The following is a 23,454-nucleotide window of genomic DNA, read 5'->3' as shown; positions in this document are numbered from 1 at the left end:
GTCCTGGCCCCACCATGTCCCAGTTATGTGGCCTTGGGCAAGTCCCAGAACCTTTAAGCCTCATCTGGAATGTGGGGATGACATTCCTGTTGTCCCACCCTTGCAGAGTGTTCAGTGTGACCAAGAGTGGAAAGTGGTTTTCACAGTAAATGTTGGATTATTATGGTCACTAGGTTGGTGTGTTTTCGACCCAGGGCTCCTGCAGGTCTGGTCACTGTGAGTCAGTCATGAGATGCTGTTCTGACATGATCAAATTCAGGGCCTTGGTTTCCCCCGGGCCCCACTCAGTGCCTAGCAAAGCAGAGGGGTCAGGGAACCTTTGCTGATGGAGCCCAAAGAGCTGGCGCTTTAGAGGCTTGACCTTGGGCGGACCCCTGGCCTCACCACTACTATCCCTATGTCCCGGGGGAGTCACACGAGCCCTCTGAACCTGTGTTTCTTCATCTGTGAAGCGGGCACAGTATCGCCCACCTAGAAAGCTTGTTGCAAGGACTGGAGATGATGGCTGTAAATTTCCCGGCCCAGGTGGACTGGATGTGTGACAGCTGTTACTATTATCATCATTATTGATTATAATCTAAATAGGAGCCCCATCTGGGTCTTTTGTTGGCACCTGCTGTGGATGACGGGCCAATGGGGAAGGCTCCATCTCCTCTATCCCCTCCTCCTGGCCACACTGCCAGGTGCCTGGCACTTCCTCCCTGGGCTTCTGGAGACAGAGCCGGCTGAGGGGGGTGGAGCACAGATCCAAGGCCACAGTGTGTCCCTTCTGGCTCCCCTCCCAATCCTCCTGAGAGGGGAGTCGGGGGACACCTGACAAGGAGCTGAGCACCTGGGATTTGGTCCTTGGTCCTTCCTCTGGGAGAAGGGAGGAGGTCTGGGAGATGGTCTGAGTTTTCAGAAGTTGGGGAAGCCCTGTGGCATGGCGAGAGCAGCTTTGGAAGCAGAACCCACACACCTTCCCACCTCTAGGCCTTTGTCCCCACGGGGGCTGCCCTCCCACCTCTTCCTCCTGGCACACTCGTAGGGACCTTCCATGACTAACGCAAGGGTCCCATCTTCTGGGAAGGCTTCTCCTCACACACACCCTTTGGTGCTCCTGTACCCCATGGCCCTCATCTGTATAGATGCTGAGGATTTCCCACCACCCGATGGGCAGCTCCCCAAGGTGGGTACCCTGAGATCTGCCTCAGATCCAGCCTGCAGTAGGTGTGCCCTACAGTTTTGCCAAATGAAGGAGGCTTGGCTCTAACCTTGGTTCTCCTTCCTGCTGGGGGCCTCAATTTCCCCATCTGTAAAATAGATGGGAGGTTGGACATGATGTCTAAGGCTGTGTGCACTGATGCACTAGGACTGGGCTGAGAGATGGGGCAGCTGGGAAAAGGGCTGGGGCCTCTTCACAGGTAGGTGAAGAATGGGATGGCCGATCCCTGACTCTCTCCAGGGCCAGCCACAGGCTCCAGTTTAACGTGGAGAGACCTCCTTAGGCCCACTGTGACAGCCAGGTGGTGTCTAATCTTCTTCTGTGCCTCCCTGACCTACTTTCAAGGACCTTCTCAAACGGGGCCCTGCCAGATCTTCTAGCCTCTGTTCTCACCCTCAGCAACCTCACGGAACTGTCCCTCTGGGTTCTCTCTGGTCTCCTGGCTTTTGTTCATGCTGTTCCTCTGCCTGTTCACTTGCCCCCGATCCTTGCCTTTCAGGTCTCCACTTAGATGCCTCCTCCTCCAGGAAGCCCTCCTGAGATGCCCTCTGCCACCCCCCAGCCTGCATCAGGAGCACTTGTGGGCTTTGGTGGCCACCTGTATTCACTCCACTGTGGTATTCCTCACCCTAGGTTTAACGCCCAGTTCCAGGGCTTCCCCCCAGCACCCTAAGCTCCATGAGAGCAGGTCCCTGTCTTATCTGTTGGAGCCTGTGCCAGCGAGGTACCTGGCACAAAGCAGGTGCTCATTCACTCAAGAACTAGTTACCAGAACCTCCTCTGTGCCAGACACCGTCTGCTGGCCGGATGGAAGGGCCGAAGAGTGGCTGTCTGCTAGTCTGGATCCAGTATTGGGAGGCGCCTTCTGTGTCCCCAGGCCCTTCCCAGGCCCTTCCTGGCAGGGGCTGCCCCTGCCTGCCCACCCTGCCGTTACCTGGCCAGATGATGGCTTCCAGCAGGGTGACCCGTCTGGCCAGGAGCTCCAGCTGAGCCTGCTGCTGCAGGAAGCTCTGTAAGCTAGGAGCCTGATGGGAGATCGAGAAGAGCAGACGGTGCGTGTCCGGCCTCTGGGGGCTGGGCTGGGCACCGAGGGTGGGGGGCGGGGCCAGTTCCTGCTGGCTTCCGGGCAGGAGCCTGGGCATGAGTCTCTGTTGGGACCTTGGCTGCTCCTTCCAAGTGGGGACAGGGCTCGCTTGTCTCCTCAAGTGACCAGATAGGTGGAGAACTGGTGGGTGAATGCCTGGGGGAGGGTCTCTCAGGCCACTAAAGGGGGACCGTGGGGCCAGGATGGCCTGCCCAGTGAGAGCCTCTGGGGTCAGAACTGGTGGGTGCTACATTACCCAGAGTCCCCTGGGACCTGAGCCTGGCTCTGTCACCCACAGTCCCCTGTACTTCTGGAGTCTAGCCCCATGACCTGTTGTCCTGTAGGCCTGCAGACTGGCTCTGTTCCCCACAATTTCTCTTGAGCTGAGGCCTGACTGGGGTCTGGATTCATTACCCATAATCCTCCTGGGGGCCTGGGCTCTGACATTATTACCCACAACCCCCTGCACTGTTGCAGTCTGGCTCTGTTAGCCACAATCCCCTGCAGCTCTGGAGTTTGGCCCATAATGCCTTTCAGACTCGAAATCTGTCACCTCTGGTTCCCCTGCAGGCCTGGAAACCACATTACCCACAATGTCTGGAGCCCCAGGTCTTACCACAGGGGTGGGGGCCTGGGTTTCTAGGGCCCCCCCTTCACCTGTGGACAAGGGACCAGTCATTGAGAGATGGGTGGTCTTGACCTTTTAGGTCCCCACCTGGAGAAGGGCAGGTACCTTATCCAGCCTCTTGACTGGACCCAGGAAGCTCCACCCTGGAGGGCCTGGGGAAGCCTGGCAGGCGGGGGCTGGGCTGTCTGTCCGTCTGTCTGTCTCTACTCACCATAGAGCCCAATCATTGTTTCCAAGATTAAAACCCTCTCAGCTAAAATCTTCAAAGCCTCGCGTAGTTGGTGCAACCCCTCCCCCTGTGGAGGAAAGAGACAGATGCAGCCGTGAAGGGGGCAGGGGAGGGGGCCCTGCAAAGCTTGTTGGAGGCCCATGCCCCACCCTGGACATGCACCTGCAGCTCCACACCACCTGCCACAGCCCAGGGCCCACGGACAGCAGGGACAAGACCAGGAGAGGATGGGAGGGGGAAAAGGCAGGCAGAAGCAACCTCCTCAGTAGGATCCCACCCAGCTGGCTGCTCTTTCCTCCCACCCCCGCAAATCCTGCTGCACTGGGGGCGGGGGGAGGCCAGTCTGCAGGGGCGGCACTGCTGTCCCAGAGCCTGCCACAGAACCTGCCCAGAGGGTGCCGCAGAGCCCCGGCCCCTCCTCCATCTCTGTTGCCTGAAACCAGTTGGTCTCACATCATCTGCATGATTCCTGCCACATCCCTGGGCCACTTGTACTCTGCTTTACTTAACAGTCTTTAAACTGACTCAATTTTGCCTTAAATACTGTATTTGTCTCACCCTAATTAACTCCATTGGTGGGATCAGGCTACTTACCGATATCCTTCCCACTCACGTCCAAATGAACATGAAAGAGTAAAATCAGAAAATGTTTGTGTGGCATCGCTGTTGGGAAGCCACGCTTAAAATGCCGGCAAAGCTGAAGTTCAGGCCCACGTGCCCCTGCCCCAGCCCTTTTGAGCCCATCCCTCCCTGGGCTCTGACTACTCCAGGTCCATATGCTGCACATCCCGGAGCCCAGCCCTCAGCCCCGCCCTCTCTTCTCAGCTGAGTCTCCAGGCCCGGGGATGCCGCAGCGGCCCTCAGACCCCTCCCCTAGGCCTCCCTGCTCTGGGGTCTCCTGTCTCAAGTGGTGCCGGTGCTGGCCAGGGACCACCAGCTGGCCCTCACCTTCACTTCTTCCCAGTGTCTGTCTGTCTGTCCTTTCCTCCGCCAGCATAGGGTCCACGGTCTTGCCAAAACTCCACACTCCCTCACTCCTTCCTCTTTCCGAGTCCAGACTAAAGCTATTTCCGGAATGTAGACATCTTAATTCTGACAGAGCACCGGGACAGCAATAGAACTATTCCAGCCCTGACACATCTGGGAGTCTCTCAAAGTGCTTCACTTAGTACAGATTAAATGAAGGGATGAGGTATAATATGCATCTTGGTACAATTACTACCTTCAAGAAAGCTGTTCCCACAAAAACATCTAACAATCAAGAGTCCTCCCAACATGTCTGTTCTGAGCGAGCCCACTGTGGCCATGCTGAGACTGTCCCTTATGATCTGGCTGTCCTGTCCACATCACATGGATGGGGCCACTGACTGGCCATTGGGCCTGGGGGTCACCAGGTCACACTAAAGTAATCTCTCTTCAAGTATTACACCCATCTAAACATGGATGACCTTCAAAAATTACATTAAGCCACTGCCAGTATCGACAATGGGACAAGCTGATGTCATGAGCCTCCTGATGAGATGCAATAAGAGGGCACCACATCCCCAGTTAGTGCACCTGCCAAGGGTATTTAACCTGCATCTCATCACGAGGGAACAGTCAGACAAATCTAGATAGTGGGACAGTCACAAAATGACAGTCAAGAGAAAGAAGAAAAGGGCAGGGGGCCTATTTTAGGTTAAAAGAACCTAGAGACATGACAACCAAATGCAACACATGAATCTTGATTGATCTTGTTTTTTTTTTTTTTAAACCAGCCACAAAAGGCATTTTGGGGACAACGGGTAAAATTTATATATAAGCTGTATATTAAGTGGCATCATTTCACTGAATTAATGTCAGCTTTCTCAGGTGTGACAGTGTTACTGTGGCTCTTTGGGAGGATGTCCATATTCTTTCAAGACACATGCTGATGTGCTAGGGGAGACGTGGATGAGGTCTGCAACTTACTTTCAAATGGATTAGAAAAAAAAGATCTATAGATATATAAAGAGCGAAAGAACAAAGGCAGCAAAACACTAATAATTGGTCAGTCTAGAAGAAGGGTACAAGGATAGTCATTGTACCAAATTTTCTATATATTTGAAAATTTTCAAAGTAAAAATATGGGGGAAAATGCCAAAAAAATATTCTGGGTGGGTGGCCTGCTGTTTGCACTGATGACGTCCCAGTGCCCTCCAATCCTGGCCTGAGTGTCCAGCGTCTGTTGGACACCCCCACTCGGCTGTCATGTAGACATTCCCCATTCTCCATGGAGAAAACTCAGCAGGCCAGCTTCTCCTGGCTCTCTTCTCTCTTTTACTATTGTAAACGTCTCCCTTAACTTCTCGCTCCCCCCTCCATAGCCAGACAAGCACCCAAGTGTCTCTCAGCTCCATTGACATCTGTCCCTCTTCACTGTCCCCCTTCCAGTTCTGGCCCCCACAGCCTCTTGCCAGGGTGACCAGGACAGCCTCCTGTCTAGTCTCTCTTTCTGCTCCCTTCTCCCATCCTTTCTCCACATGGCAATCAGAGGGGTCTTTTGCAAACAAAAATCTGACCATGTCACTTCCCTACTTATAAATATTTCAATGACTCCCCACTGCCCATAGAACAAAGTTCAAATTCCTCAGCATGGCCTCTTAAGTCCTAAAAGCCTCTATGACCTCTGTCTCACTCCTTGCCTGTCACACTCCGTCACTCCAAGTATTTGCAGCTCCTCAAACACCCTGGGCCCACTCTTGCCCCAGGGCCTTTGCATGTGATGTTTCCTCTCCTCTGCATGAACACCCTTTGCCAGGCTTCGGCCTGGGTCTCCTTATCCAAGAAGAGGCTAAATCCACCCCTCTACAATCATAGCTGAGCTCCCCCTGTCCTGTCACTGCTGGTTACTGGTCTGTTTCCCCCCACCCCACTGTGACCACCCTGAGGATGGGGACTGTGTCCAAATCACATCTATGTCCACAGTGCCCAGCCTGGGGCCTGGCACCCACCAAGGAGGCGCTTGGGGAAAGTTAGCTGGCTCCCCCAGTCCTGGGAGCTGAAAAGCCTGGGCTTCAGTTCAAGCTCTGCCAACAATTCACTCTGTGGAGTTGGGCCTCAGTTTTTCCTGTCTGAATAAGGAGTATGAGCTTTGGTCTAGATGGGCCAGCTGAGCCCCGTCACTCCCAGGAAGTGCCTGCAGTGCATCCTCATGACCACTGGGTGTCAATGCTGAGCCACAGCCAGGTCAGTGGCTCCAAAAGCTTCACTAAGTGGGGGTTGGTAGGTGGAGTGTGTATAGGAGCCCTCAGGCCTCTTCCCCACACAGACCTCATCCCCACCTGCCCCCAACAGAGCTGGTCCCCCAGCCCCCAAAGCCTCATGCAGCCCCCAGCCCAGCGGGTCCCCTCCCAGGCAGGCGGCAAGCAGGGGCAGAAGTGCAGGTGGGTGAGGGAAAAGCAGGTGGATGGGCAGGGGCCCTGCTACCTCTTGTGGGGGCCCCTCCCACAGGTGGTCCTGAGTTTGAAGTCTGTTCTGGGAGAGTTCAGGCATCTGTTCTCCTGTTGGGACCCCCATATAGGGATGGGGCTGCCCAGCCTAATTCAGCCTTCATCCCATCTCTCCCACCTCCTCTGGGCAGGGTGAAAAATGGCCCCCAGTGAAGGGGTCCCCAGTGAAGGGGCCTAGAGGTGGCAGAGGGCTGGGATCACATGGGTCTAGCTGACCCCCAGCCCAGCTCATGCCCAAGCAGGCAGTATGCTTAAGAGGCTCTGGAGCCACTAGGGGGTAGAGGGTGGGTAAGGGAGTGGGGTGGCAGTGAGGGGCTGGGAGAGGCTTGCCAGAGAGGTAGCAGGACCCCAGAAGTCACGGAACGACATGGGGGAGGGCTCGTGCAGGGTGGGGGGCTCCCACGGCTGTATCCATCACTGACCCCACAATCAGGAGCAGAGAGGGCAGGGCAGGCGCTGGGTGCTTCCCATGTCTTCATTAACTAATGCCTGCCAGGAAGTAGGGTGTCCCAGCCAGACTGCACCAGGGAGAGGGGTGGAGGAGGGAGGGAGGCACAATACCAGCCTCCAAAAGAACTCCCCAGTTGCCTCTCCTGTCTGCCCCCACCCCATCCAGTTTTCCAAATGTCTCCTATGTCAGTGATAGTTTCCAGGTCCCTGCACCGTGGGGCTTTTAGTCCTCCCCCCATGTCTCCTGGGTGGGTGATTTCTAGGCCCTGAAATTCATTCACTGCAAGTCTCTCTCGTGATTGTGAAGGTTCTAGGATCCCACATGTGGTTTCTAAGTCCCCTTTCCCATTTATTCTATGTCTGCTGTGTATGTGACAGTTTCTAGGCCTCCCTTCCCAGTCTTCATGGGCTTCCTTTGTGTACAGTGGTTTCTAGATCCCCCATCTCATTTTCCATGGTTTTCTGGTGCGTATGGCAGTTTCTAGGCCTCTCCTCCCACTCCTCATGGGTCTCCTGCGTATGTGATGGTGTCTGGGACCTCATGTTAATTATAGGTCTTTTGGGTACAATGGATCCAAGTCCCCTGACCTCATTTACCATGTACAATGTGTCCATGGTGGTTTCCAGGTCTCCCTTCCTGTGATTCACGGATTCCTATGTGTATGGTGGTGTTTAGTGCCCTGTCCCTTTTACCAAAGCGCTCCTGTGTACCTCAGCGTTTCTACACCTCCTTTCCTCTGCTCCATGGCTCTCCTAAGGCCTCCTGTCCCATTCTTCTGTGTGGATATTGTTTTCATGCTTCCCTTTCTTTTGCAGGCAGGGGAGCAGAAGCCAAAGCCCTTGCAGGGAGGGGGCTATGGAGGCAGGGGATGCAGTCTGGACTGGGTCAGCCCAAACTGCCCAGGAGGAACTGGCAGGGTCACCCTGGCCTGGAAAGGCCGCAGAAGGAAGGCAGAGATAGGGATAAAGACAGAGACAAAGAATGTAGGGTCTGCTGATAAGGCTGGCCCTTCCCACTGGGGAGGGACAGGGTAGGGGAGGACGCTGGGGCTGAGAACTGGCAAGGCTCCCCACTTGGAGATCAGGTTGCAAAGGGGATCTGGATGGGGTGCCCCCACCCCCAAATAATCTCCTGAGTGTCCAGGGCGGGGGGCAGCGGGAGGTCAGTGCTGCGCTAGAGCTTACCCAGTGGCTCTTCTCACCAGGGTCTCCTTTGGGGCCAGGTTCTCCCTGCAAGGAGAGAGAGGTAGGAACAGTGAGAGAGGCAAGGAGAGAGAGAGGAAGAGAGGCTGAGCAAGGATGAGACAGAGAGTAGCTCATTTGGGTGAGATAAAAATGCAAAAAAACAACTGTTTGAAGGCAATGGAAAGTGATAAAGAGCAGCCAGTAACTGAAGGATATCTGACCTTAGAAAGAAGGGAACCGCACTGGGTAACATCAGTATATTTATGGCTTTTCCTCTGAGGGCTCATCCCAACCCCCTCTGCCTGGCAAACAGCTCAAGCAGGAAGCTTTAGTCTTATTGGCCTGAGGAATCAGAGGTCGGGGTCAAGACTGCCAAAGAAGGAGGAAATTGAGGGGAAATGCTGGAAAGCACGGAGCCACAGTAGGGGAGCAAAATCTGTATAAATACTCCACTCTAATCCTTGGATGGTCCGTGAAATGCCCATCCTAAAGTCACAAAGCTGAGTTGGAGCCACAACGTAGAGCAAAACTCAACACTCTTCAGAGAAAGACTGTCTTCACTATATTGTCTATATTGTCCAGGATGCAATACAAAATTATTAGACATGTGAAGAAATGGAAAAATGTGACCCATATGCAAGAGAAAAATCAGTCACTAGAAACAGATCCATAGCCAACCCAGGTACTGGAATTACCAGACATGGAGATTAAAATATCTGTGACAACTATGTTAAAGGATATAGTGGAGGGACTTCCCTGGTGGTCCAGTGGTAAAGAATCCACCTTCCAATGCAGGGGATGTGGGGCAACTAAGCCTGCATGCCACAACTACTGAGCTCGCGCGCCTCAACTAGAGAGCCTGCGTGCCGCAAACTACAGAGCCCGTGAGCCCCGGAGGCGGCATGCCACAACTAGAGAAGAGAAAACCCGCACGCCACAACTAGAGAAGAGAAAACCCGCACACCACAACTAGAGAGAATCGCGCGCGCCGCAGTGAAAAGCCCGCGTGCCGCAACAAAAGATCCCGCGTGCCTCGGTGAAGATCCCGCCTGCCACAACTAAGACCCAACGCAGCCAAAAATTAAAAATTAAAAAAATAAAAGAATCTAGTGGAATTGATACAATGGGTGATGAGATGGGGAATTTCAGGAGGGATGTGAAAATTATGAAAAGAGAATCAAATGGAAATCCTGGAAATAAAAATGATAATACTTGAAATAAAAAATTCATTAGCTGGGATTAATTGAAGATGTGCCATAACAGAAGAAAGAATCAATTAACTTGACGAAAGGTCAATGCAATAATTCTAAGTGAAGCACAGAGAGAAGAAAGATTTAAAAAAAAAATTAACAGAGCCTCAGACTTCCCTGGTGGCTCAGTGGTTAAGAATCCGCCTGACAATGCAGGGGACACGGGTTCGAGCCCTGGTCCAGGAAGATCCCACATGCTGTGGAGCAACTAAGCCCATGTGCCACAACTACTGAGCCCGCACTCTAGAGCCTACGAGCCACAACTACTCAGCCTGCGTGCCGCAACTACTGAAGCCCATGCACCTAGAGCCTGTCCTCCGCAACAAGAGAAGCCACGGCAATGAGAAGCCCACGCACTGCAACAAATAGTAGCTCCTGCTCACCGCATCTAGAGAAAAGCCTGCGCGGAGCAACAAAGACCCAAATGCAGCCAAAAATAAAATAATATAAATAAAATAAATTAATTTTTTAACAAAAGTGGGAGTAGCTATATTAATTTCAGACAGAGCACACTTCAGAGCAAGGAAGGTTATCACGGATATAGAGGGGTCAGCACTCCATGAAGGCATAACAATCCTTAATGTGTATGCACTTTACAACAGAGCATCAAAATATGTGAGGCCAAAACCGATAGAACTGCAAAGAGAAATAGATGAATCCGCCAATGCCATTAATCAACCAGATAAAATTGACATCTATAGACCACTTCATCCAACAACAGCAGATTACACATTCTTCTCAAGCTCACATGGAACATTCACCAAGATAGACCGCATTCTGGCCCATAAAATATAACTCAACAAATTAAAAAGAATAAAAATCATACAATGTATGCTCTTAGACCACAATGGAATTAAACTAGAAATTCCTAACAAAATGATAATTGGAGGGAACTCCCCGGCGGTCCAGTGGTTAGGACTCCAAGCTTCCATTGCAGGGGGCATGGGTTCGATCCCGGGTTGGGGAATTAAGATCCCACAAGCTGCGAGGCACAGCCCCCCTCACAAAAAAAGATAACTGGAAACTCCCCCAATACTTGGAGATTAAACAAAAGGCTTCTAAATAACAGGTGGACCAAAGAACAAATCTCAAGAGAAATTTTAAAATACTTTGAACTACATGAAAATAAAAATGCAACTTAGCAAAATTTGTGGGAGATAGTGAAAGCAGTGCTTAGAGGGAAACTTAGTATAAATCTACACTAGTCAAGACAGTGTGGTATTGGCTAAAGAATAGTCAAATAGATTAATGGAACAGAATAGAGAGCCCAGAAATAGACCCACATAAATATAGTTGACTGATCTTTGACAAAGGAGCAAAGGCAATACAATGGAGCAAAGGTAGTCTTTTCCACAAATGATGCTGGAACAACTGGACATCTAAATGCAAAAACATGAATCTAGACACAGACCTCATACTCTTCACAAAAATTAACTCAAAATATATCACAGACCTAAATGTAAAATGCAAAACTATAAAATTCCTAGAAGATAACATAGGAGAAAACCTTGATGACCTTGGGTTTGATGATGACTTTTTATTCTATTTTTATTTTTTTATTATTATTTTTTAAAGTCTTTATTGAATTTGTTACAATATTGCTTCTGTTTTATGTTTTTTTTGTTTTTTGGCCATGAGGTATGTGGGATCTTAGCTCCCCGACCAGGGATTGAACCTGCACCTCCTTCATTGGAAGGCGAAGTCTTAACCACTGGACTGCCAGGGAAGTCCCTGATGATGGCTTTTTATATACAACGCCAGAAGCACAATCCATGAAAGAAATCATTGGTAAGCTGGACTTCATTAAAGTTACAAACTTCTGCTCTGCAAAAGTGAATGTCAAGAGAATTAGAAGACAAGTTATAGACTCAGAGAAAATATCTGCAAAAGATACATCTGATAAAGGTGTACAAAGGTGTATTCTGTATATGCAAAATATACAAAGAACTCTTAAACTTCAACAAGAAGAAAACAAACAACCCAATTTTAAAAGCTTTTGCACAGGAAAGGAAACCATCAACAAAATGAAAAGGCGACCTATGAAATCGTAGAAGATATTTGCAAGCCACATGTCCAATAAGGAGTTAATATCCAAAATATATAAGGAACTTATACAACTCAATAGCAAAACCCCCAAATAAGCCAATTAAAAAATGGGTTAAGGACCTGAATAGACATTTTTGCAAAGAAGACATACAAATGGCCAATAGGTATGTGAAAAGATGCTCAACATCACTAGTCATCAGGAATATGCAAATCAAAACCACAACTTGAGCTATCACTTCACACCTGTTAGGATGTCTGTTATCAAAAAGATGAGAGATAACAAATGCTGGTGAGAATGTGGAAAAAGGGGAACACTTGTATACTGCTGGTGGAAATGTAAACTGGTACAGCCATTATGGAAAACAGTATGGAGATTCCTCAAGAAATTAAACATAGAACTACTGTATGATCCAGCAATCTCACTTCTGGTTATCTATCCAAAGGAAAGGAAATCACTGTCTTGAAGAGGTATGTTCATTGCAGCATTATTCATGATAGCCAAGATATGGAAAGAACCTGTGTCCATTGATAGATGAACAGATAAATACTATGTGGGTTATACACACACACACACACACACACACACACACACACAGAGGAATATTATTCAGCCTTAAAAAAGAAGGAAATGCTGCCATTTGTGACCACATGGATGAATCTGGAGGGCATTATGCTAGGTGAAATAAGCCAGACAGAGAAAGACAACTACTGTGTGGTATCACTTATATGTGGAATGCGAAAAAAAAAAGAAAAGAAAAGTTGAACTCAGAGAGAAACAGTAGAATGGTGGTTGCCAGGGACTGGGTTGTGGGGAGGGAAGGAATGAGAAAGGTTATCATCGTGCAGGTAAAAGGGTACAAACTTTCAGTTATAAGATGACTAAGTTTTTTTTTTTTTCTTTTGGCTTCATCGTGCAGCTTGAGGGATCTTAGTTCCCTGACCAGCGACTGAACCCATGGCAGTGAAAGCGCCAAATCCTATACACTAGACTGCCAGGGAACTCCCAGATGATTAAGTTCTAATCTAAGGATCTAAGATATAGTATGGTGACCATAGTTTCTTATAAAAACTTACAAAAAAGTTTATAAAACTAAACATACTCTTACCATATGATCCAGCAATTGCACTCATTGGTATTTAACCAAATTAATTGAAAAGTTATGTCCACACAAAGACCTACACTTGGATGTTTATAGCAGCTTTGTTCACTATTGCCAAAACTTGGAAGCAACCAAGATGTCCTTCAGTAGGTGAATGGATAAATGAACTGTGGTACATACAATGGAATATTATTCAAAAAAAAATTTAAAAGGGCTATCAAGCCATGAAGAGACACGCTGGAACCTTAAATGTGTATTACTAAGTGAAAAAAGCCAATCTGAAAAGGCTACATACTGTATTATTCCAGCTATATGACATTCTGGAAAAAGCAAAAATGTGCAGACAGTTAAAAGATCAGGGGTTAGAAGGAAGAGAGGGATGAATAAGCAGAGCACAGAGGATTTTTAGGGCAGTGAAATATTCTATATGATACTACAACGGTGTATACATGTCATTATACATCTATTAATACCCATAGAATGTACAACACCAAGAATGAATCCTAATGTAAACTATGGACTTTGGGGGATAATGACATGACAATGTGGGTTCATCAACTTCATCAAATGCACCACTGTGATGTGAGATGTCAATGGTGGGGTAGGCTATCCACGTGTGGGGACAGGGAGTATATAAGAATTCTCTGTACTTTCTACTCAATTTTGCTGTGAACTCAAAAAATGCTGTAAAAAAGAATTTTATTCATTAAAACAACCAACGAAAAACACAACCCAGCAACCTTACAGATCCGGGAATCTCAGCCAACCCAAAACAGGATAAACAAAAAGAAAATCACAGCCATCCACATCATGATCAATCTGACGAAAACCAAGGGTAAAGAGAAAGTCTTAAATGCCAAAGGAAAAAAAGACATATTATGTACAGGGGAAAAACAATAAGAATGATAGTCAGTTTCTCATGAGAAATTGTAATTGTCTACGTAAGCCAGAGGACCACGGAACAACATCTTTAAAGTAATAAAGGGGGATAAAACTGCCAACCTATCATTTTATATCCAGTGAAAATATCTTTCAAAAATTAAGGTTAGGGCTTCCCTGGTGGCGCAGTGGTTGAGAGTCTGCCTGCCGATGCAGGGGACATGGGTTCGTGCTCCGGTCCGGGAAGATCCCACATGCCGCGGAGCGGCTGGGCCCGTGAGCCATGGCCGCTGAGCCTGCATGTCCGGAGCCTGTGCTCCGCAACGCGAGAGGCCACAACAGTGGGAGGCCCGCGTACCGCAAAAAAAAAAAAAAAAAAAAAAAAAAAAAAAAAAAAAATTAAGGTTAAATACAGTTTTAGATAACAAAAGCAGTGAGGATTTGTTGCCAGCAGACCCACACTATGAAAAAGGCTAAAGGATGTTCTTTAGGCTCAAGAGAGATGATACTATATGAAAATCTGGATCTACAGGAAGGTATAAAGAGTACAGAAATGATAAATACATCATGAGATGGAAAAGACTATTTTTCTTTGTTTTTTAAACTTCTTTAAAAGTCAACTGTTTAGAGCAATAACAATGTATTGAGGATTTATAACAAATACAGAAGTAAAATATATGATAGCAATAGCACAAGGACAGAAGGGAGTGGATTATACAGTTGTAACGTTCTTATGTATACATGAAGAGGTATAATACGAATTCAAGTAAAAGGATGCATATTGTTATCCTTAGAGCAACCATGAAAAAAATAACACAAAGAGGTATAGTGAAAAAGTCATTAGTAGAGACAACACAGAACAATTCTCAATCCAAAAGAAGGCAGGGGATCTAAAAAAAAAAGGTACAAATGAACTTATTTACAAAGCAGAAATAGAGTCACAGATGTAGAAAACAAACTTGTGGTTAACAGGGAGGAAAGGGGGGAGGAGGGATAAATTGGGAGATTGGGATTGACATATACACACTACTGTATATAAAACAGATAACTAATAAGGACCTACTATATAGCACAGGGAACTCTACTCAATACTCTGTAATGACCTATATGGGAAAAGAATCTTAAAAAGAGCAGGTATTTGTATATGTATAACCGATTCACTTTGCTGTACACCTGAAACACAACATTGTAAATCAACTATACTCCAATAAAATTTTTTTAAAAATCTAAAATTAAAAAAAAGAAGGCAGGAAAAGAAGGGGAAAAAAAGAAATAAAGGAGAGATTGGGGTAAACAGAACACAAATAGCCAGATAGTTGACTTAAACAGAACCATATCAATAATAATATACATCACTAGGGCTTCCCTGGTGGTGCAGTGGTTGAGAGTCTGCCTGCCGATGCAGGGGACACAGGTTCATGCCCCGGCCTGGGAAGATCCCACATGCCGCGGAGCGGCTGGGCCGGTGAGCCATGGCCGCTGAGCCTGCGCGTCTGGAGCCTGTGCTCCGCAACGGGAGAGGCCACAACGCTGAGAGGCCCGCGTACAGCAAAAAAAAGAAAAAGAAAAAAAATATATATATATATATATCACTAAATGTAAATGGAGGGACTTCCCTGGTGGCACAGTGGTTAAGACTCCATGCTCCCAATGCAGGGGGCCCGAGTTCGATCCTTGCTCAGGGAACTAGATCCCACATGCATGCTGCAACTAAGGGTTCACATGCTACAACTAAGGAGACCACGAACTGCAACTAAGGAGCCTGAGAGCTGCAACTAAGGAGCCTGCCTACTGCAACTAAGACCCAGCGCAACCAAATAAATAAATAAATGTAAATGGGGAATTCCCTGGTGGTCCAGTGGTTAGGACTCTGTGCTTTCACTGCCGAGGGCGCGGGTTCAATCACTTGTTGGGGAGCTAAGATCCTGCAAGGTGGGCAGTGTGGCCAAAAAAAAAAAAAAAAAGTAAATGAACTCAATAGTTAGGCTGTTTAAAAAAAAAAGCAAGACTCAAGTATGTCTTTTTTCTTTTTTTGGCCGCACCACACAGAATGCAGGATCCCAGTTCCCTGACCAGGGCTCGAGCCCATGTCCCCTGCGTTGGCAGGCGGATTCTTAACCACTGCACCACCAGGGAAGCCCAAGACACACTTTTTTTTTTTTTTTTTTTTTTTTTTTTTTGCAGTACGCGGGCCTCTCACTGTTGTGGCCACTCCCGCTGCAGAGCACAGGCTCCGGACGCGCAGGCCCAGCGGCCATGGCTCACGGGCCCAGCCGCTCCGCGGCATGTGGGATCTTCCCAGACCGGGGCACGAACCCGTATCCCCTGCATCGGCAGGCGGACTCTCAACCACTGCGCCACCAGGGAAGCCCCACACTTTTAATAGAAAGACAAACAAGTTGAAAGTAAAAGGATTGGAAAAGATATATCATGCAAACACCAAGCATAAGAAAGCTGGTGTGGCTATTTTAATATCAAACAAAATAGAATTCAAGACAAGAAGTATCACCAGAGAGAAAGATATTCATTTCATAAAGATAAAAGGACCAAGAAGACATTAAAATCTTGAATGTGTATGCACCTAATAACAAAGCTTCAAAATACATGAAGCAAAAACTGACCAAACTAGAGTGAGAAATAGACAAATCTACAGTCATAGTTGGAGAGATGGAGAAAGAGAGAAATACAAAGAGTCAGAGAGATGGAGACACAGAGGGAAGATAGAGAAAGAGAAACAGGTACAGAGACACAGAGCCAGAGAGAGGGAGATGGAGGCAGCCTGATCCTAAGAGGCTGATGGGACCCTGAGACAGGGGGTGAGAAAGGAGATGGAGCTTGCTCTGGACCAGACAGGGAGGGACAGGGGCTCTGGCCATAGGAGATGGAGCCATAGCAGGGGTCTGGGCCTGTGGGATCCTGGAGGGGGTGCTGCAGGGTGGGCAGCATCACTTACCTGCTGCCCCATGGAGCCCTGGGGGCCGGGCTCCCCACGCAGTCCCTGTAGGAGGGAGGAGAAGAATGGAGTATGCTGTCAGAGGGTCTGACCCAGGGTGCCCAGGACTCCCCAGAATCCTCCACCCAGGGCCACCTCAATACTCACTCTCTCGCCCTTCTCTCCTGGGTGGCCGGAGATTCCTTTGGGTCCAGTGGGGCCTGGGGGTCCCTGAGCAACAAGACAGGGCCTCAGCCTTGTGCTGGGGCAGGGTAGAGGGGGCAGGGACTTAGGGGGCAGAGGGGTAGGGAAGGGCACCCCAGCTTGCCCTGGGCCTCTGGGCCCTTCACCACACACCCAATGCCTAGCACACAACAGGAAGTGCATACAGCTCAGTGTTCAGAGCGATGGCCCTGGAGTCAGACAGTCCCTGCATTGATCTGGAAGCTGCCATGTGCTGGCCACAGACCTAGGGCAAGAATCTCCACCTTTCTTGGCCTTAGGTGATAACAATGCTTGCTTCTTGTTACATGGACTGAATAAGAAGATTTATGGAAAGTATTTTGCACATTAAGTGCTCCATAAATGCTTGAATGAATGAATGAAAGGATGGATGAATGGATGATGGATGGATGAGCAGATGAGTGGGTGGGTGGGTGGATAGGTGAGTGGATGGATGGGTTGGGTGCGGGGGGCGGTGGATGGACGGACAGAAGAGTGGGAGTACTTGGAGAAATACTCACTATATGTCCAGGATTCCCAGGGATTCCCATGGGACCAGGAGGTCCAGGAGGACCTGGAATAAGACACGATGCCCTCAGGTCCGAAACAGTACAATGCCAGGAAGTCCACCATCAGCTCCCTCCTGATAGCCAGCCCTAGTCTCTCTGCCATCCCTCAACCCTGCCCCTTACCCTAGACCTGGACTCAACTTACCCATGGGTCCTGGGGGGCCTGGGGGCCCAGTCGGTCCCTGGGGCCAGTAGCTGCTGGTCTCAGTGAAGGTGTTGGACAGAAATGGGTCCCCTGGGGGAGGAAAGATGAGTGAGCAGGGCTGGGCTGGGCGGGGCAGAGTGAGGCAGTCAGTTTTTTTTTTTTTTGCGGCACACGGGCCTCTCACTGTTGTGGCCTCTCCCATTGCGGAGCACAGGCTCCGGACGCGCAGGCTCAGTGGCCGTGTCTCATGGGCCTAGCCGCTCCGCGGCATGTGGGGTCTTCCCGGACCGGGGCACGAACCCGTGTCCCCTGCATCGGCAAGCGGACTCTCAACCACTGCGCCACCAGGGAAGCCCGGGCAGTCAGTTTTAACCTGTCTCTTCTGCCAAGCCAGCTTTGACTGCCCTGTGGGACAGCCTGTAGCATGGCTGGGGCCACCAGGCACCCACTCCAAGGGTGGGGAGTCAGGAGACTGTTGGCCATGCAGGACCAGGAAGCAGGGAGACACTGCCAGAGTCTAGCTAGTGACATCCAGCAAGTGTCTACCCTGCTGAGCCTGTACTGTCACATGCCTAATGGGAATAATAATAAAAGTTACCATTTTTGACCTTACTTTGTGCCAAGCTTCTGTGCATGGTGTCATATAGATAAGGAAACTGAGGCTCCGAGACGGAGAATGTTTTGCTGTTGTTGTTGTTTTTTGGCAATGCCCCGCCACACGTGGGATCTTGGTTCCCTGAGCAGGGATCAAACCCGTGCCGCCCGCACTGGAAGGGCAGAGTGTTAACCACTGAACCGCCAGGGAAGTCCCTTGGAGAGGGAGAATGAATGAATGGTGCCTGGTCACGCACCAAAGGTATGATGCAGATGGGGTTGAACCTGGCACTCCAAGCGCTGACACCTGGCAGTGCGCGTGCAAGTCAGGCTTCGGAGAAGGTGAAGGATGCGCGTCAGGGCCCAGCTGGGCGGAGGGGGTAGGGCCTCTCTGATCACAGAGGCAGGGCTATGGCCTTGGGAGTTCAGGGCTCACGTCCTGCTGCTAGGCCTTGAGCTTCCCAGTGCTCTGAGGGCTGGATCCCGGCCAGCTCCAAGGCTTGGTGGGAGGGCCTGACGCTGGTGGTTCCCAGCACAGGCTCTGGAGGGCTCGTGGATCTGAAGCCGGCCCCCCTGTGCCCTGGCTGTGTGATCTCCCCTCTCTGGCCCTCAGTTTTCCTCATCAGTGACAACAGCGCCCATTGCAGAATCAGGTGACTTATGGCCCAAGGGCAAGCCTGGTATACAGAAGGTGCCTGGCAGATGGTCATGCCAGCCTCACCCCACCACCACCTGGACCTGCTGTGACCCCAAGGGACTCACCATGCTGGGAGATCCGGGCGTAGGGTGGTCCAAGTGGGGCTGGGGGGCCAGGAGGCCCTGGGGGGCCTGGAGGTCCCCTCTCTCCAGGGTTGCCCACAGCTCCAGCCTGGCCAGGGCTCCCTGGGGGGCCCTGTGGACCTGCAATGGAACCAGGGGGTTTGGTGGGTGTGCAAGAGGCAGGGAGGCCCAGGGTGGCTGCAAGAGGGAGGGATGAGGTAACCAGGGCAGCAGGTACGAGACGGCTCCAGAGGCCACACAGGCCAGACTCCCTCCCTGGCCGTCTGTGAGGGGGATGAACACAGCCCTCCCCTGGGGCTTCAGGACAGTGGACACTTGGTACACAACAGGTGCCTAGCAGACGCTGATTTCCAGAATGTTCTCTCCTCTCTCTTCTAGGCTTTTGCATGAGCTGCTCCCTCTATCAGTCCTCCCTTGGCGCTGCCCGGTGTGCACTTCTGATCATTTTGAGGCCTCACCTAAGGTATAGCTCCCACTGGGAAGCCCTCCCCGTCCCCCACTCCATCCAGGCTGGGTCTGGGCTTCCTTCCTTAGGGCTCCCTTAGCTGCAATGTCCCCCATAAGAACCCTGGTCACATGTGGGGGGCACTGCTATTTCTCCCCTGCCTAGGCCCACGCCCACTAGCCTTCATGGTCTGGGAGGTCCCGGAGGGCAGGGTCTGGTAAGGAAGGCCCCAGCCTGGGCTCACCTGAGCGGGGCTGGCCAGGGGAGCCGGAAGGGCCGGTGTTGTGGGCACTCACCTGGCGGGCCTCTCATCCCCATTGGGCCCCGGCTGCCAGGGTCTCCCTTGGGGCCAGAGGGCCCAGGAAGCCCCCGGGCACCAACTCGATCTGGGGGAGAAAGTTCATCAGCTCCGCAGCTCCGGCCTTGCGCTTGGCCTGCCCCCGGCCCTGCCCGCCCCGCTAGCACCTACCATCTCGGGGGAGCAGAGGGGCCCTCATGCTTTCTCTGGTTCCTGGTAGCCCTGGGGTGGAGGGGTAGGCAGGGGTCAGTGGTATCTAGAGTTCCTACCCCTGCTCCACCAGCTGCTGGGCCTCCCAGGACTCCAGTGCTCAGGGGCCCCTGGAGACCATCCCCTCAGGCCCAAGGGAAAACTAGGAAGACTGAGGCCCACAGGGGGGTCAAGCTGGGAGTCAGCAGCAGGGAGGGGGCTGGATCCAACTCATTGCCACACGGGAGCGTGTTCCCCACTGACCCACTCACCTTGGAGGCCTCCATCCCCGGGGTTGCCCTGGGCAGCTGGGGAACCCCAGAGCGGGGCGGGGTCCTCGGGGGCAGCTGGGGTCGGGGGCACTGCCTGCTCGGTGACAGTCAGCACCGCCACCTATGGAGGAAGAGGACAATAGGGATGGGGTGGGTACCAGGGTCTTGCCAGGGTCAGGCCAGCTCAGGGCCCTGGTGTTGGGGGGCAGGAGGCCACGTGGCTGGCGGAACCCAGCCTGGAGTGGAGACCCGGACTCACAGGGGCCCAGAACTTCATCAGAAGTGACTATGGTTTTCAAAATGCATAATTCATCACATTCATTGTAGAAAAGTCACCACACACCATCACAGTCACCCACTTTGAGTTCTGAGACTGTCCTCGTGTTTGCTGGGCCGTGTGGTTTTTTCCTATGCTTACCTGCATGATAATAAGTATATTTATATACATTTATATGCATACATAGTATTAAACTTCTCTTGGTCTGTTAAAGCACCACAGGCTACAAGGATTTTTACTAAATTTGAAGGGAAATGTGGGAGGGTCTGGCATGAAACAGAGGTGCCGAGGTGTGTACAAAACCACTTTTGGACCCAGTGGAGGGGAGAGCCTGAAGGGTCAGCGGTGTCCCCTGAGCCACTTACTGAGGATTAAGAGAGGCCAGAACGTCCGCAGACCAGGAAGTGGGGGGCCGTGTAGACCTGCCCAGAGAGAAGCTGACCCGGAACTGAGACCCAGCCCCCAGATCTGAGCTGAGCGGCCCCTCATGCCGGCTTCCCCTGGGAGGGAGCTTGGGGAGCAGGGTGGGGTTCCTGGGGTGCTCACACCTCATAACGGGGGTTTTAACCCATGCTGTTTAGAAGCTTGGTTTTTCCACTTGATAGATCAGGGGCATCTTTTTGTGTTGGAAAATGGAGGCGTTGCTAATGGCTGTCCAGTATTCCACTGAGCCACACTTGCTCATTACACAACCACCCCTTCTGTTGTTTGGTTTTCAAATTTTCCTCTTAATTAACACTTGGATGAACATCTTTGCAACTAATCTTCCTGAGATAAATTCCCAGAGGAGGGAATGGATATGCAGATTAATGTAAATGCATCTATGTGTGTTTAGAAAATCTGGAAGAAAAGATGCTTAAATGTTGGCAATCGCTCTCTCTGGGGGCACAGGTGACAGAGGCCAATGGTTTTCTGGTAGGTTTTTCATGGTGCTGAGTTTTTCATGTTTCTAAATTTAGAATGTCTTACTTTTTAATGGTTAAAAACTTTTTATCTTGAGATAATTTGAGACATGCAATAGATGTTTTTGCTTTCTGGAACTGGGAAGATGGCATTATGGGTGGGTGGGATAAAGGATGAAGGTGACGGGGCAATGAGGGGACCCAGCCACGAGCTCTGGGGGGGTGTCTAGGAGTCTCTGGGTGGGATGGGGATAGGAGAACCTCACGGATCTCCTGGAAGGAGAGCAGGCCAGGCTGCCTGACCGTGCGCAGGCTTCCCGGGGTGGGCGCTGGAAGGGAGGCTGAGAAAGCTGGATGGGAGGGTGATGCCTGTCTGGCCCGGAAGCTGTTCACCCACCTTGGCCTCTAGAACCTTTAGCCTCTCCGTCAGCTCCGACACTTTGCTGCAGTTGAGACAACCTGCAGGGAGGAAGCAGGCTGGGCCAGGGCTCCCAGGTTCCCCTTGGAGCCCCTCAGCCCCTGGGGACAGGATGGAGGGAGGGGACAGATACCTGATGACCCCAACCCATGAGACAGCCCATCACAGGGAAGGAGCTAAAGAGTCACAGCCTGTCCAAGGTGAGCCATGCCCTGTGGGTGTCCTTTGGCTCCAGAGCCTCCAAGGGGACTGTTTCTCTCAGAGCAGGACCAGGGATCTGACTCCTCATCCAAAACGACTGCATCCCACATGGGCAGGGCTGGCCTCGGCTTGAAGCTTTGGGGACCGACACATTACAGTCCAGACTGGGATGGCCTTAGGTGCCACGCTCTGACCCTTCTTCCAGAACCACCGTCCAGCTCCCTGGCCTCCTCACTGATACCCCAACGTTATTCCTAACAGTGCCGGGCAGCCGCCGAGCACGATACAAGCTCGCCTCTCCGGTCCTCACCATGATCCTGCGTGTTAGGACAAGTGTCACCCCATTCACACCTGGGAAGGCTGAGCTCAGAGCAAGGGTGGAGTGAGTGTGTAACAGGCAAAAACCCTGGGTCGAGGCCCAGCGCTGCCCCTTCTTGGTTGCGGGGCCCCAGGCAGGGCACGTCCCCTCTCTGACCCTCAGCCTCCTCTTTAAAGTGGCGACAATGATGCCTTCCTGGGGTGAGGTTTACACAAGTTGATTATGGAAAGCTCCTGGCACAGTGCCCCGCATCCTACAGACACTCAGAAAAGTGTCATTTCAATAAAAAAAGGAAAGTGGGGGCTTGGACCTGTGTCTGAGAGACTCTGGTGGTCCTGGGTCTCAGGTGCCTGGGCCCAGGTCAGACTCCCCTTGGGGGCCCTTCCTCCACCTTCCAGTTTTCTTTCCAGCCTGCAGCGGACAAGCGCAGGGTGCTATTCCTGACCCTCCACTGCTGGGCCCAGCTGGTTTTTAGGACAGTCACCACCAGCCCCTCCAGCCTCCCCTAGCCCAGGGGGACCCCAAGCAGCTGCCCCAGGACCCACCTGACAGGGCTGTGGGCCGAAGTGCCATCCGCCACATGGCGTTGCCCGACCACCCGGGCTCCACGAAGCCAGAGGAGCCTACAACTGAGGGACAGTAAGGGTGAGAGCCCTGCTGGCTGTGACATTTTGTTCTGTCCCCCCTCCCCCACCTGCTACTGCAGCCACAGAGGGATCCCTACTCCCCTTAGTGCAAAGGGAGACAGGCCCAGAGAGGTGGGGCAGTTTACCTGGGTCACACAGCATGAACTGGGCTGAGCTGGGACAAGGCGATCAACCTGACGGGGCTGGGGAGAGGGGCTGGCAATGGGTGGGGGCCATGCGTGAGGCTGGGGGCTTCTCCAACAACCCCAGCAAGCTGCATGGGTTAAGAGCTTAGAGTCAACAGATGCAAGGTCAGGTCCCAGCCCTGCTAATTGCTGACCTGTGTGACTTGTCCTCCCTGGACCTGCTGATTTTCCCATCTGTAAAATGGGATCATAAGGTCTCTACACCTCCCGGGCTGGTGGGAGGTCTGAGGATGGCCATGCATGCAAAGGGCTTGCTGAGCACACACAGGGCCTGGGATGCAGTAGGTGCTCAATAAACACAGCAATGTCACCATCCACCCTCTCCCTGCCCCACTTGGTAAGAAGACACCGAAGTGGATCCAGCTCTGGTTTTAAATGAAAACCAGAGGGAGGCTGGCTGCCTGGGAGGGCACGGGGGGCCTGTTCCAGGAGACCACCCCTGCCGCCACCCCTGTGAGGAGCAGGCCATCTTGGCTGGTCTGGCTTTGGGGACCTGGTTCTCTCCACAGCTGGAGGGTTGGGCTGGCCAAGCCA

At 51.3% G+C, this 23,454-nt stretch overlaps 1 protein-coding gene across 4 annotated transcripts in view; it reads right to left on the bottom strand.

Annotated features, from left to right (window-relative positions):
• The window catches only part of EMID1 (EMI domain containing 1), a 40,378-nt gene that overhangs the window by 1,328 nt on the left and 15,596 nt on the right, over positions 1–23,454 (bottom strand). The window contains exons 4-15 of one of the 4 annotated variants that reach the window (XM_079717348.1): positions 22,634–22,711; positions 21,548–21,609; positions 19,972–20,092; positions 19,682–19,732; positions 19,509–19,598; positions 18,750–18,887; positions 17,385–17,483; positions 17,201–17,253; positions 16,626–16,688; positions 16,479–16,523; positions 8,251–8,295; positions 3,128–3,212 (exon numbers count right to left, since the gene is read on the bottom strand). In XM_079717348.1, coding sequence (XP_079573474.1) covers positions 3,128–3,212; positions 8,251–8,295; positions 16,479–16,523; positions 16,626–16,688; positions 17,201–17,253; positions 17,385–17,483; positions 18,750–18,887; positions 19,509–19,598; positions 19,682–19,732; positions 19,972–20,092; positions 21,548–21,609; positions 22,634–22,711 — 930 coding nt within the window. Of the gene's footprint in view, positions 1–2,138; positions 2,230–3,127; positions 3,213–8,250; positions 8,296–16,478; positions 16,524–16,625; positions 16,689–17,200; positions 17,254–17,384; positions 17,484–18,749; positions 18,888–19,508; positions 19,599–19,681; positions 19,733–19,971; positions 20,093–21,547; positions 21,610–22,633; positions 22,718–23,454 lie in introns of all 4 variants that reach the window. The other 3 variants (XM_079717350.1, XM_079717349.1, XM_079717351.1) reach the window with 3 other exon arrangements.

This window comes from Hyperoodon ampullatus (genome assembly GCF_949752795.1).
Source record: "Hyperoodon ampullatus genome assembly, chromosome: 13".
Classification (NCBI taxonomy): Eukaryota; Metazoa; Chordata; class Mammalia; order Artiodactyla; family Ziphiidae; genus Hyperoodon; species Hyperoodon ampullatus.
The sequence above is the reverse complement of the archived record's forward strand: the minus strand, read 5'-3'. Positions and strand labels throughout refer to the sequence as shown.